This window comes from Crocodylus siamensis, chromosome 12 (genome assembly GCF_052110815.1).
Source record: "Crocodylus siamensis isolate JL-2025a chromosome 12, ASM5211081v1, whole genome shotgun sequence".
Taxonomy (NCBI): Eukaryota; Metazoa; Chordata; order Crocodylia; family Crocodylidae; genus Crocodylus; species Crocodylus siamensis.
Window position 1 is genome coordinate 5,191,058 of NC_143406.1, and position 15,205 is coordinate 5,206,262.

The 15,205-nt window shown below is 43.9% G+C and overlaps 1 protein-coding gene across 2 annotated transcripts in view; it reads right to left on the reverse strand.

Moving 5' to 3' along the window:
* KAZN (kazrin, periplakin interacting protein) overlaps positions 1–15,205 on the reverse strand; it is a 644,812-nt gene that overhangs the window by 319,032 nt on the left and 310,575 nt on the right. Inside the window, exons 1-2 of one of the 2 annotated variants that reach the window (XM_090024113.1) lie at positions 3,293–3,311; positions 2,966–3,170 (exon numbers count right to left, since the gene is read on the reverse strand). In XM_090024113.1, the coding sequence (XP_089880239.1) occupies positions 2,966–3,155 (190 nt within the window). In that variant the 5' untranslated portion in view covers positions 3,156–3,170; positions 3,293–3,311. Of the gene's footprint in view, positions 1–2,965; positions 3,171–3,292; positions 3,312–15,205 lie in introns of those variants that run through there. The other variant, XM_090024112.1, reaches the window with a different exon arrangement.

The following is a 15,205-nucleotide window of genomic DNA, read 5'->3' on the forward strand; positions in this document are numbered from 1 at the left end:
GCAAGAGTAAACCCATTTGATGCTAGATTAAGTTGGTTTAATAGTTAAAATTCCCTGTGCTGCCCAAATGGGGAAAAAAAAGAAGTTTGATGGAACAAATCCACAAATTAATCCCTCCAAATCAATTTCCTCTAATACCATTAACAAGGCAACATCATTGTTGTAAAGGAATAACAATCTTCTCCAAACAACCCTGCTGTATTTAAGATGATGTATGCTGCGTTTAAAAAGCTACAGGTAACATGCAAAAATGCAGCTGTTAAATAATGCATAAACATCATACCAAGAGACACTCGCAATAAATAAGTAATAAGTAAATAATATCTGCTGACATTTTTATGCCACAGGTGTAAATTCGATTCAATTAGAGCTCTCTCAAGGATGGGGAGGGCTCTCAGCATTTCTGAGCAACAATAAATGATGTTCGAGTGTGAATCACCTTATAAGTCAGAAGTCTTTCCGACATGTTTTCACTTACATTTCTAAAGCAATAGTGACCAAAGCACTGTGTTCATTTTTCCACTTACCCCAGGCAAGAAGAGAGAGAAAAACTCTACAGCATCAACAATTTCAAACTCATCTGGTAACCCTCACATAAACCTAGGGTCATAAATCACTCCTAAACAATCCTGCAACCTGTTTTACATGCTCGGCCTTTGCCACTGACTCTAGGGAACTTGCCAGTAAAGTCCACCTTAACTTTTCAAACTCTTTTTCTTAACTGCTGAGAAAATAGAAGGATTTTTCAACTCTCTCATGTATCTGGATTTTTATGCTTAACCAGCTTCATTTTTCAGCCATTTGTTCTCACACAATACAAAACACAGTGTCTTGCAATCTGCAAATACAACTCTACTACTGCACTTTGTGTGGTTAGCAGATCGCACGTATAGTAATGCTTCTTCTCCATCTCACAGAGACATGTCATAGGACCAGTTATGCCATTTGCCAGATTCCATCTTTGAAAACTATGCATTAAAACAGCACGACTGTAAACACATTAATCACAATTATAACATGGCTGCTTTGTTACCAAATTACTGAGTTGATTCTTAGACTTTTATCTGACTTTGGGTACCAGAGGGTGAATCTGAAAAGTAATTCAGCCTGCAAAAAGGCTTACTGCTAGTTAAACAACTCACACTTGCAGAAAAAGGAAACATTTTCCATTACATTTAAACAGAATCAATTAAAATTTTTTAAAAACAATTTTAAAATGATGACACTTTTAAAAGAGAAAGGATGTGACATTAACCCCCAGGTCTAACAGTCCTGCACTTCTTGGGGTGCCCATTCTGTTTCTGGGGATTCCTGCCGCCTGAACTGCAACAAATGAATCACGGGCAGAGCACAATACTGAAGTCCAAAGCAGCGATTCTCCAACACTGCTGCTGTTCGACTTGACAAATCACTGAAAGCCAAACCATGCATTTCTCAGACTACATCATCCCTTGAAAGATTCCCAACAGCTTCTGCAGGTGACGGTGTCACCAGAAACCGGCTGTCTATTTCTACAGTCTCATCTACACAAGGAGTACTTCAAGCCAAGATTTCATTTACTCCCCTGTCATTAGGAGCAATTAATCCTCACATTAATCAAATTTGAGAAGATGCTCATGAAAAACAAGATTTCCCATACACACACACACGCACACTTCAGCTTTCATGCACCCTGTGTATTCAAACTCTATGCAGTACAGCATCACGCTGCCGGATTTGTTTTACCGATTGGAGAGCATGACAAATGGAGAAGGGCAAATAAGAAGAGAAGTGAGTGAAGCAGTGGTGGAGGTCTGGAAACAAACCCCCCGCCTCCGATGAAAGGAAAAGTGAACACGACAAGGTGTTGCTGCTGCTGAAACAGAAAAAAGCTTTTCGGGCTGCAACATCTGGAGCGGTCCCCACTGCCGGGGTGGGGGAAATCTGCAACCAGGATGCAAAATAAAGGAGGAGGACGGGTCCCCTTTTTGGAAAGGTGGTGCTTGTCCAGCAGGAATCAAAACACCCAAGGGAAAGTTCTGCATGCAGGACGGGATCATGGCTGTGTGCGCATGTGTGTGTTCGGGAATTAAAGGGAGTCTTTATGGGAGTATCTGGCCCCCCCTTACATACACACATGCACACTTGAGGGCCATACAAAGACACAAACACACACACACACAGGAGGGGTTCATACTGTGTGCATGTGTATATGGGGAGCACATTCAAGGGGCTCTTTACAGGAGTTCCTGTCCCTGCCCTTACACACTTGGGGGCCACACACAAAGACACACATGGACATACACACATAGCACAAACCCTTCCTGCATGTGTGTGTGTGGGGAGGAGAATTCAAGGGACGCTTTATGTGAGTTCTTGCCCTCAATTACACACAAGCACACACACCTGAGGGCCATACAAAGACACGCACACTCATGCACCCTTGCATACACACAGTATGAATCTCTCCTGTATGTATGCATGCAGAATACGAACCCCTCCTACATGTGTGTGTGTCTGTGTGCTGAGAGTTCAAGAGACTCTTTGTGGGAGTTCCTGCCCCCCCCTTACACACATACACACACACACTCTCTCTCTCTCCCCCCCTCTCATGCGCACACAGAGTACGGACCCCTCCTACATGTGTCTGTGTGTGTTGGGAGGAACTCAAGGGGCTCTATGGGAGTTCCTGCCACACCCCCCACCCCTTGCACACACACACGCGCGTGCGTGTGCAGAGTACAAACCCCTCCTGCATCTGTTGCATGTGTGCTGGGAATTCGAGGGACTCTGGGGCAGTTCCTGCCCCCCTTGCACACACAGCTGTACACACACATACTTGTGCGCACACAGAGTAGGAAGCCCTCCCGCCTTGGGAGAGATTGGAGGGGCTGTGTGCGAGTTCCCGCCCCCCTCGCACACACACACTCGCACGCACGCACGCACACTTGCACACGCACCCCCCCGCGGCCTTGGCCGTGCCTACCTTGGGCGCCGTGCTGGCTGTTGTCCATGAGCGCGGGCTCGGCGGGGCCGGGGCCGGGGCCGGGGCCGCCCAGCTCGGCCAGGCGGCGGCTGGTGGCGCTGAGCTCGGCTCGCAGGCTCGTCACCTCCTGCCCGGCCGCCTGGATCGCGCCCTCGATGCGCAGCGCCAGCTGCTTGTTGTCGTCCATCATGCTCAGGATGCCGGCCTGCGGGCGAGACAGCGCACACACAGCGGCATGATGCGGGGCCGGCGCCGCTACCTGTTGTCCCCCCGAGCCCGGCCCGGCCCGGCCCCGCGCCGCTCGCCCGCCCGCCCGCGCTCTCTCACACGCGCGCACACACGGGCCGGCGGCGGCGGGCGGGCGCTCTCGCTGGAGCCTACCATGTGCGGGGGGGGGGGGGCCCGGCCGGCCGGGGGGAGGGCGAACGGCCGGCGCGCTCCACCCCCGGGCACCGGCCCCGCCCCGCCGCCCCGCCCCGCCCTCCTCTGCCGCCGCGCGGGGGGCACCGACACCCCCGGGCAGCCGCGCCGCAGGCTCCTCGCTCCCAGTGCCTTGTTCCCCGTAAGGACTCATTCCCAGCTCCTTGTTCCTGCATCCTTGCTCCCCGTTCCTTACTTCTGGTTCTCTAGTCCCAGTTCTTTTTTCAAAGCGAATCAATACCCAGTACAAGATTATTAATTAATTTTTCGTGGCCCGAGAAATATTTTGCCCCATAATCCCATCTTCGTGTGACCTTCACTTAGGGCTCTGTACTTGATACCGGATATTATTTTACATATTGATTAGTACGTCTGCATAGCTAATGAAATTCTCTCCAGGATGTGGAATTCATTAATAACAATCTTCTATTGGCATAGATTAGCTTTGAAAAAAGGAACGGGGAGTAAGGATTTAGGAAGTGGGAATAAGCAACCGACTCACAATAGGAGGGGCCTCTAAATAAGGAAAACAAAACCGGACATTTTCATTCTAATACGACAAAAATAGACGTATATATATGGCTCCGCAGTCACTATTCATGTTGAGTTCATGCATCTGTGCAGAAATAATTCATTTTAAAATTCCATGAAAATCCATTTTCGTGGATTATTGTTATCATATGGGGCCGCTTAAACTGGACATCATGTAGGGCTATAATCTAGCACTGACTCACAGAGCTGCAGAAGTTCAGGGCTGGAAGGGACCTGGGGAGATCGTCCTGCTCTGGGCAGGACAGACGGCTGGGGCCCAAGAATCCTTGCAATCTTCCTTCCACAATCACTTGCACTTGCCGCATGTCTGTTTCCTCGCTCTCGAGCAGAACTGTGACTCCAGCTACTTTCTTTACCTCTGCCCGTCCCTACAAAGTGCTCATCATCCCGCTCCTATGGGATTCCCACTCCTGCAAACATGTTAGCACTAAAAGGCTAGTGATCCTTCATGTTGGTTTATTCACTAGACTAACTAAAATCTTAGTGGTTTATTTGGATGGTAGATAAACCTGCCCAAACACAGCTGGCCCTATGCTAGGGGGCAAGGAGAAGTTGCAAAGCTGGTTAAATTTACCGAACTCTGGGTGCTTTCAGTGCCAGGTGTTAGGGGAATAGAAACCATTGTCAGGCCAAAGCCACCTTCATCAAAGCTGCATCCCAGCCGCTGCCCAGGAAAAACACCTCCCGTATGCCCTGTGGCCCTTTCTTTTCTCTTTGCTCTTGCCCTTCACTTGCAGAGATGTGGGCATGAAGCTGGACAGGATCGTCTGTCGCTGCAAACGCTCCCTTGTATTTGCAGGGAACCAAATACATCGTCCAACAGCATCCACAAGAACACCACTGTGGTCCCTTCCTCCTCTCAACGGGAACTTTATTCTTATTTACTAAGTCGATTATTTTAGTCCTTCCACAGTTAACCTAATCCTACAGCAATCCCAACATACTCTTGGTTTCGGTAACAGGAGCAATATAAGATCGGTACAGCACTGCCCTGCCAATATGTCTGTACCACAAGGGACCAAAATCCCTTTTAAGCCAATGGAAAGCTATAGAGATTGCTAGCTAATGCAGCCACAATTTCATTTGTAGTGCTGGTGGTGGAGACATGGATTCCTCTCTACCTGGAACTGGACTGAGAACTGCAAAACTCATTTCACATCAGATCATAACAGTTTTGGCAAGGGGTCCCAGCAATTTAGACTGGTAAATAGCTGCGAGCCTCTCAGCAGGCCAGGCTGCCCTACTGGTTGCAGTGCACTAAAAATAACAACAAACAATTAGCTGTCTCTCACTAATTAGGCTCTGCAGAGAGGAAGCTTGCTCTGATGTACAGTGTTCATTACTGTAGTTACATTTTACTGCAGTAAGAATAGCCGATCCAGTGCCTGCAGTCGGCTGCTGCTTGGCAGCGCTCAGAAGGCTGAGTACAGAGTAAAATGGGCTAAAAATCTCCTGGAGAAGGGAGTAGGGAAAGGCAGCTGCTTTCTTACTACTGTTGCAGCTGCTGGATGGAGTGGCCTTGCAGCATGAGCCTTACTAAAGGGCACTGGAAAGCTTGATGTGGCATGTGCCCCTTGAAGGAAATGGGGAATTATTAGGCATCATTTAACTTAGTGCTGCTAGAGGGAGCACTGATGTTTCTCACTGCCTTTTTTTCAATACCATGGTAGGGATGTGGGAAGAGGGGGTTGATTATGCCAAACAGCTGAACGGAAGAGTATGTAGGCAGGTTTCTGCGGCACTGAGGGTCAACGGTCCTCTAGGGCAGTGGATTTCAACTTGGGGTTCTGCAATGGGTCCTTAGGGTGCCACAAGGAGAATGAGGATAACAGCACAGTGGGCCAGGAAGCAGTGCATGGCCATTGCCAGGCCAGGTCACGCAACTCCACATCAGTCTTTAGGGTAAGAGATGGGGTTCCACAGCAAAAGAAGCGATATGAAAGGGTGCCAGGACTTCAGAAAGTTTGAAAACCACCACTCTAGAGCTACCCCTGAAGATCTGGACCACCCCACCTTCCCTGTCGTCACCTGTCTCCCAGAATCTGCCTTGCTTCCCAGAGAAACAACTTGGCTGTATCCTCTCCCACTTGAGGCAAAAGCGGAAGATTGGTCCCAAGCTGAGGAAGAGCTCCCGCACAGCTGCGCTCTGATGCATCTACAGTAGGAGAAGATCAGCTGAACTGTAGTAAATACACCCATGGCTCTGACCATGTCACTGAAGCCAGGCCAATCTCTGGAAAGAAGAGCCATGCAAAAACAAGGGAAGAGTATAAGCAGCTACTGGAGCATTGCCTGCTCCTGCAATGCTTTTCTCACACGTCCCAGTATCTGCCTGAACTCTGACTTCAGGTTCAGCAAAGTGAGCCTCTGGGGTACTCTTCAGGCCCACGGGATGGTCGCCAGTCTCAGGCCTTCCAGGAACTTAGTTTGGGCGACCACAACCAAAGTGCAGTAGAAGAAGGATGGGAAAAGGAATCCTTTCCCCACAGGGTACAAGGGTGACTGGGCTTGGAAAAGGGGGAGTTACACTATTTTTCACCATTTAAATCATGCATCTGATAACAGGTTTGTCTTTCCTTTGCCACAGCAAATACCAAAGCAGAAGGGATACGTTGAGATTTAGTTTCCCATTGTAGGCAGAAACTGTGCCACCTCAGCTTTGCTCCCCTTCAGACATCACCTCCAGGCACTCTCACTTAAGAGTGCCTCCGTTAACGAGCCCCAAGAATGTCTTCAGCTGGTGTCAATAACAGTGTAAAATGGCCACTCTGTGTCTGAGGAAGGAAATTGTTTAACAAACAAATAGACCCATAGTTTTTGCCTTTCTCGATCACAGCAGATGAAATGAGGTAAAGCAGAAACATGTTGTTGTCCAGCCTGGCAATGATCCTACTGGGAACTCTGGAGCAAGCTGTGAGTAAAACTATGAGTCTAACAAAATCAAAGGGGTTTGGCACGCAATGATCCTCCAGGCAGCTCTCAGGAATAAAAGCAAGATGAATCTGCTCGCTTGCTTGTAGTTTGCTCTTAGATTGTGCAACGATCCCGGAGAGCGGTAGTCCAGATCCTACCTGCACGTCCACCCGTTCTCCTCCGGCATTTTGCCACCAGCTTCTCCAGGGATCTTGTCAAACATGCTGGTCCAAACACAAGGCCCATTGACTCTAACGCAGGGGTGGGCAAAATGCGGCCCACTGGGCTGTTCTATCCAGCCTGCAGGGCCCCTAAAAAATTTAGAAAATTAATATTTATCTGCCCCTGTCATGCAGCCCTCAATGGCTTGCCAAAACTCAGTAAGCGGCCCTCTACCCAAAATAATTGTCCACCCCTGCTCTAATGGAAGTGGAGAGCACTCTGACATGCCAAGCTTTGAAGCACAGTCACTTAAGGGCAACAGGCTGTTTCCTTTTGAAAACAATATTTCAGGATGCAGAAAAGATGCAGAACCTTTTTACTGGTCCAGTCCCAGATCTTGGGAAACTTGGAGTGGTTCTCACCAGGGAGTAAGGGATTCTCCAGGGGATTAAAAATTTACCAGGGGAAGCAGCATAAATGCCCCAATCAGTAAGTAGAGGGCAAAATGCTTTTCTCTGCCCAGTGAAACTACGAACAACTGTTCTGGTCTCTTTGCAAGAGTGAACGGTCCACGGGTGGCAATGAGATCCCCATGCGTATGCTGTGTGGAAAATGGCACGTAGGAACAGAATCCCCTCTAAGATGCACATTGTGGACAACTTGGTGCATAAATAAATTGCACTGATGTAACAGGCCTTATGCCAAGAGTTCTCTTCTGAAGCTAAGTACAAGGATGGGAGCGTTTTGTAATGAAAAAATAAAATCAGCTGTATCAACCCATCATACAATAATGGTTCTTTGTAAAGCTACACAGCCAAGAAGATGAAATCTATATGTTGTGATTAATCTTACTTTATGGAAAGTAAAGGAAAGCTAATATTAATAAAAATTACGTAATGATTTTTAAATGAAAAATTAGTTTGAGTGACACTTCCCAGCACTGGCTGCAGCCCAAATATCATAGCTTTAAGCTAGTGCATGAGAACCCAAAACAGATGCATGTGAAAGGAAAGACTTCAGTTTTCACAGAAAAACTCACAGAGGCTGGACAAACACTTTAAAAGGAGAATTAAGTTGATTTTTTTTGTAATTGTCTTCATCATCTAGGCAGTTATTAGTGACAAAGTTAAGGAACCCTATTTAAGACTCCATAGAAAGGCATGATACCATTCTGCGTTTCATGCCTAGTTTGCATGTGCATTTTCTGAAACTGTTGTTGCAAAGTAGATCATTTGAATGTGCAGTCACTGCAGCAAATCTATAAGGATCCCCCAGATCCTTACTCCTGGTACTTGAATAAAAGTGGAAGCTTTAGCAGCCCTATTGTGTTTTCATTTAAAAGAAAAATGTATTGAAACCTGGTCTGAGACAACCAAGAAAGCATCCAGTATCAAAACACAAAGCTCATACTTCTAGTCAATGTAACCTTAATAATAGACTAGTCAAGCTACTACACTGGCAGTGCTGATATATTTTATGTAGTGATGCAAAAGAATATTTTACACAACAATGCCTGATATTTTTAAAGAAAAATGTATTTACAACTTAAACTTGGCCATGGACTCATCCATAAATTAATGACCTACCTTTAGAAATCTTCCTTATTATTTGAAATATTCCCTTAAGATATCCTAAAAGATTTTTTCCCCCACCTTGAAGGGAACAGCTGGGTCCATTTAAAATTGATTTTGATCTCTGAAAGCAGGGCTTGATTTCTCCATGCACTGAGCTTCCATCTGAAGAGAGTGCACAATATAGCAGAAATTCTGAGATATCAGCTGGCAGCTGGCACTGCGAGAGTCTAACAGAAAATGAGCAGCTCGCTATGTGCCCACAGGCATAAGCATGAGACAGCAACATGGGCGAAGGGATTTTCAATGCGACAGTGGTTGGAGTTTGCTGGCCAAATACAAATAAAACAGGGAAAAAAAGGAAACCACTTATTTCTTGCAGAGGCTTTGCTAATAGATGCTCCCACAAGGGTGGAGCAGGAGTGAAAGAAACACTTTCTTCCATTGATTTCAGTGAATTGGGTGTTGCAAGGGCTGCAGGCATCATAAAAAGGACAAGAAGTATTATTGCTTCTCTCCAAACATTCCTGATTATGGCAGGCTGGGTGATACAGTGGCTCAATGCTCTATCCATTGTAAAAAAAATGCTGGTATCTCCTTAACTTACAGTATAGCTAATCCTGGATTGCATAGCTAGTCCTCACTCTCTAACTTTACCAATATTAAGTTAGCTACCTGGAGATATTAATTATAATCTTGAAATTGGTCCCATGCCCCTGTGTCCACACAGATCCCACCAATGTCATTCCAACAGAACTGCATACAGCTCTGACTGCAGGACTGGCACCAGTATCTAGACCAGTGATTCTCATCCTGGGTAATGTGGCATGGAGATCCTTTCAAGCGTGCCATGCAATATTAGGTGTGCAAACATGATTCACAAGATAAACCCAGAGATTTCAAAGAGCAATCCATAGTGTCAAAAACATTTCTGACCTTTTGGGGTCTTTTGAGTTCTTTGCAAGAGAAAATGTGCCCTATAATTTTCCTGTAGTTAGAAAACTAAGAGCTGGCATTTTCCAAAGAGTGCTTGATCTTTTGAGGGGTGGCTTGAATCTAAGGAGGTCAAGAACCACTAATCTAGACAATTTTTGCCAGCCAGACTAGGTATATGGGCACTAGTGTAACTTCGGTGAGCAGGGCACCAGCTCCAGTTGCCAATTTAGAGGGGGTGCCAATGTCAGCAATCCTCACTGCTGCTCCCAGCCCTGCCATCCAGTGCTAGGCACTCACCTACCCCTCCCAGGCTTGTCACTGGTCAACTTTTGTGACACCTAGACCTCCCATTCAGCACAAAGCTTTTCAACTTACTTTTTTAAAAAAAATAAAGAGAAATTAAGCAATGGAGGGAGTAGTGCATTAGTATACAGTCATTTCATATAGCGTGTTTTTTTTAAGAGAATAAAACAGAGAGAACATTATGCAGTTTGAGTCTCTTGGGCTGGTCTCAGCCATTCACTGCCAGAATTACATGAGAAAGAATAGAAACACTCTCCTGTGAATTCATATCCATTTTACTAGTGGTAATTAACTGGATGTTGAAATTCTTCAACAGTCAGAGTCTTATCATTGCTCTGACAGCAAAATTGACTTCAGTGGGGGCAAGAGTGAGCTCATGAGCAGGATATGGCTTGAAAATCCAGTACTGGAGACTGATATGGGTAAAATTCATTCACATGCTGAGGGTTGTGTTCAAAGAAGGTGGACATGAAGTAAGTGATATAGGCCCTGCTGTTCAGAGAGGCAAATATTACCCTACTTTATCATGGTATGGTCTGACATCACTATTTCATGCCATTCTACTAAGTGAGTATGGGCAAAGTAAGGCTAACCAAAATGGCCCATGTGGCTGTTCCATAAGTGAGCCAAAAAATAAGAATTCAAACATGGATAGCATGTAACCTTAATATCACACAGCCACGTAACAAAAACACAGTTTACCTTTGACACAGCTAGATAACAATGCTTTGAGTTTAATTCTGTCTTTATATTTAAATCAGCATTTTGGGGACTTAAAAATGCCCAAAAGATTTAGGGCACAAATCCCATAGGAAATCAAGGGGCTTGTGGTTCTAATCCTTTAAAAACTTTTAAAAAATCCTAGATTATTTCTTTCCTAGGTTGTCTCAAGTTGATCTAGGATATGCTCAGCTACCCCATAAGCTTTTCTGATAATTAAAAACTAAAGAGTATAAAACATTTATTTTCTTGAAATTATCGAGCTATTTCCTTGCTTTTTTAAAAATAATTCTGAGTTTCTGTCAAGCTTGACAAAAATATAGGATCAGCTCCATTGTGCCTAATAATACAGAATAATCCATGTCCTGTACCCATATGTGGTATAGAAAAGACAATTATCTAAATCAAAGGCAACATTAAATACAATTCTGAAGAGTCACGGAAGTAACAATATATTTGATATTTACAGATGTCGAAGCCTATTGTCCTCTTGGGTCCCTGCATGCTGCTCCCGTTGGAAGGGGAATTGTGCCACTAGTGTGAATACAGAAGAGAGATCTGTGTGTTCAACAGAACCTCTCCACCTATTTCTAGTATTGCTTCTTGACCTCAGAAGGTGTTAATTTATTCCAAACCCACTGATTGCTGCAAACATTTCTATTTATTATTTCTTTTACAACTGTGCTAGAACACTTGATCAGTTTACTCCTATTCAAACATGGGATATGAAACAGTATCTTCCCTGAAAAGCTGACCATCCAATAGGTAGGTAAAGAGTGGGAGTAAGGATTATTACCATTTTTTACAGATGGGAAAACAAGGCAAAGAGATATTAAAGGAGAACCCAGACCTTCCAACTCCCAATCAGTGACTTGGCTAAGTGTTAGCTTTCCCCTTATTCTGGACATTTAGCATCTTTAACCATCAGACACAAAAGATCCTAGGGTCAATTTAAGTATTAGAAAAGTTGACTTTTGAACAACAGGTTTTGGGAGAAATGGTCCTCTCTGGAGGGTTATATTTCCCAACTTTTTACACAAAGAGGTTATGTGGGTAGAGAGAATTCAACAATATTTGGAACATTTTAAACCAGTCTCCATCCTGTTTGGTATCTCTTTAGATTAATGAGTGTTTCAGGTCAGGAAATATGAGGGAGGTAGGAAATGAATGGGATGTGGGGTAGCAAACACTTATCGTTTAGGGCTTCTGGACATCATCTAGTTTGCTTTTCATCTTACTGTTCTGTAGTTGAATGTGTACAGAACCTGTTTAGCCACAAGGAAAATGCCTTGTGTGTTGAGAATGACCATAATTTAATATGCCTGTTTGACTTGACTTAATTACATCTTTTCTTTTCCGATTAAATAATAAGACAGAATGTACTAAAAGGGATTTCAGTGTGTCATCTTCCAATCTGATGACCTTTGAGATCCTGAAAGCTTATGTAAATTCTGCTCATTGCTTTTTAGCTGTTTATGTGCCTCTTCAAAAAAAAAAAAAAAAAAAAAAGGCTGTCTGTTGGTGTATTTAGGGTCCCCCCCAGTCTTCTCATTGCATCTCTGTTTACAACAATCATCCCGAGCTGAAAGGGCTTCAGGTGTTCCCAAGCTTCTTTTAACATCTGCCAATAAAGCTGGCCTTTTAGGATTGGACTAAGGATCATCAAGTGTAGATCCGTTTCTGGTGTAGTCTTCTGATTTTCCTCCTCTACTCTAATTCCATCTGTGAGGCAAGGAGCAATCATTTGGCATTTTGCAAGCTTCAGTTGATGTATCCATGGGACTATTCATTAGTGAAGAAAGCAGAAAAAGGTGTAATCAAACAGACAAGCAAACTGATTATGAGAGCAAGTATAGCACACTTCTAGTTATTAGGTAAACAGAATGAGTTTGTTGTAGTTTATATGCTACAAAAATCTGTCTCCAGATTTTTAGCTTGTAAACAAAGTACCTTGACTTCTAATGTCTATATATTTTTTCCTCTATGAAAGGCACATATTTTATTTTGTATGCTCGTAACTGCAGCTGGCCCTCCTTCTTCCTCCTAAAATGTTGAACAGTAATCCAGAGGACCATGATTCTTTTCCTGTCCAACCTGAAAGTGTGCCAGCACTCTGCTAGAACGGGGGACTTTGCTGGATGCACTGCTGCTATACTATAAATCACTTTTTAGTGTTTTGCTCTTGTTTTAAAGAACTATGAATTACACAAATTAAAAAGATGCTGGAATGTGGTCAAGCAGTCAGAGCAAAGGATGAAGAAGTCAAAAATCCTGCATTATACTTTCAGTAATTTACTCTGATATGTGGTTTAACTTCTGTCTCGGTTTCTCTACAGGTGAAATGGGTCCAGTGACAGTTTTCTATAATATCGCTTTGAAGACTGTGAAAATAAAAACAATGGCATTTATCAACTGCCATGAGGCAGCTGGAACTACATCCCAGCAAAGGGATACGGGCTTTTATAATGGGCTGAACCTCTAAATACAAACACTCCCTACCTGATAAATCTCAACCTCTCGAATATAAAGCTTAAGGAATCTTACTGTGAAGAAGTGATTGCGAGCAGCATTTGAGCTAAAAGATTTTTCCCAGTAACTCTCTTTTGCATTCATGGGAATCAGAAATCTGGGCCCCTAAAAACAAATGACTCCACAGCATATTTCATAGCTGAGTACATCTATGGCACAGTTCTATATCCAGGTCTATTAAACCCAAGATTTGGTTAATGAATTACAGCAAGCCAATCCAATGAGTCTCTGAATATTCTGCTTATATTTAACTTTTATGCAGTAGACTTCAGCCTCCAGCTTTTTTTTTTTTTAAAGGGAGTCAATATTTATGACAAAAATCTGAACACAAATTCTTTTGCACTTTCTTTTTTTTTCTTGATACCTTGTGTTTTATGGCACTTGATTAAATAGTCTCTAACGATATCAATATAGGAAAGGATTTGACAAGCCTAATGAAATATTGCAATATTTTTATCATCCATTAGAGTTACAGTTTTTATTCAGATTAGTCCCAGATTTTAATCTACTCCAGCAGTAGCTGTTTCAAATCATGAAGGGGAGAGTTTATGTTTCAGCAATTTTGTTTAAACGGACAATATATATTTAACAGCAGTCGCTATGAATTTTCGATTCCTTATTGAATGGATGCAGTATGATACAAACCCTAGTATGCAGTAGGATTATGCAATGGTAATTTAGGACCAAAATAACCATTTAGAGCTGGAAAACATATTTTAACTGTCAGAGGCAGGTTTTTGTTTTTAAATTATTAAACCGTGCCCTGAGGAACAGCCAGAAAGATGTGGGTGCGGAGCTAATCCCTTCCAATCCAGGAGGACCACCCAACTTCCTGTGCAGCAATCCATACCAGGAGAGAGGGCTGTACTGCTTCCACCATTTCAGTACAGTTAAAACAATAGTGTGCGTGTATAGAAAAAGTCTAAATCAATTTGAAAGTTATTAAACCCTGTCCTGTTATTAAACAAAGTGCTATGTGTTTTAAACAAGGCTAGCTAACATTTGTCCTGAAAACCCAAAATCTAGAACATCTCTCAGTGACTACATCTGGAAGAGGGGGAGGAGAAAGGGAGAGAAGGGAACTATGAAGTTCAAGGCTCTTTTGATAGGGAAGACTATTAAAAAACCCACTAATTCTTCCTTTCCCCTGTTTTTCCTCATATTTTGCACAGTTGTCACTTAAAACCATTCTTCTAATCACCAGATACTCAAATGCACACTCACTATGCAGTGAGCGTGTCTACACATGCATTTAAACTGGCCTAAATTTACTGTGCTGGTGTCTATACGTGCAGGTGCTTTGTGCATTAACTTTAGTCCCAAGTCAATCCACACATGCAGTGTTACTGTGCAGTAAGGTGTCTACACGTGTTAATGCACAGTAACTAATCAGGTGTAAATTTGATAACTGCATGATGCAGGTATCAAATATACACTCAAGTCGGCGTAAGTCACCATGTTTACTGCGCAGTACAGGCGTGCACGTGTAAATGTGCACCTGTACTGCGCAGTAATTTCAGTTACTGTGCAGCAGATGCAGACGTGTAGATGCGCCCAGTGTGAGATGAGTAAAACTGCATATTACTATTCCACATTAGGTCCCAAGCAAGGTTGCAACTAGTTGCCTGCAGATTTTCAGAAGGGCTCAGTTTTGGGCTGTTTCCCTTGAGACAAAGGAGAATCCTTCCCTTCTCTCCAAGCCCCTCCCCCAAATAACACTGAAAATAATGAGAACGGTTGGGTGCTGAGCCCTTCTGAAAGTGTGCACTGCTGCGGTCACGTCACCACCACACCCAAACTGTAAAGAGTGTCATAGCAGGGCCTGGCAGAGGGTTCTAGCACCATAATGGCCATATACATACACACAGCATCGCCACAACTCTGAACGAAGAAACTTGGAAGCGGAACGCACTGCGACATGACGTCCCACCTGCAGTCCCAATGTGCCCCATGGCAAAACACTGAAATCAATGGTAACACTGCATTTAAAATGTAAAGCATCATAATTTAGTGGACTATTAAGCAGCAAGTGAATGAGGAAATAAGGAAGATTGTTATCCAGAGCCGGATTCACACAGCTGTTTCATGCATCTTTTCAGATGGTGCCTGCAGAAAGCGGTGCTACCCTCTGGCA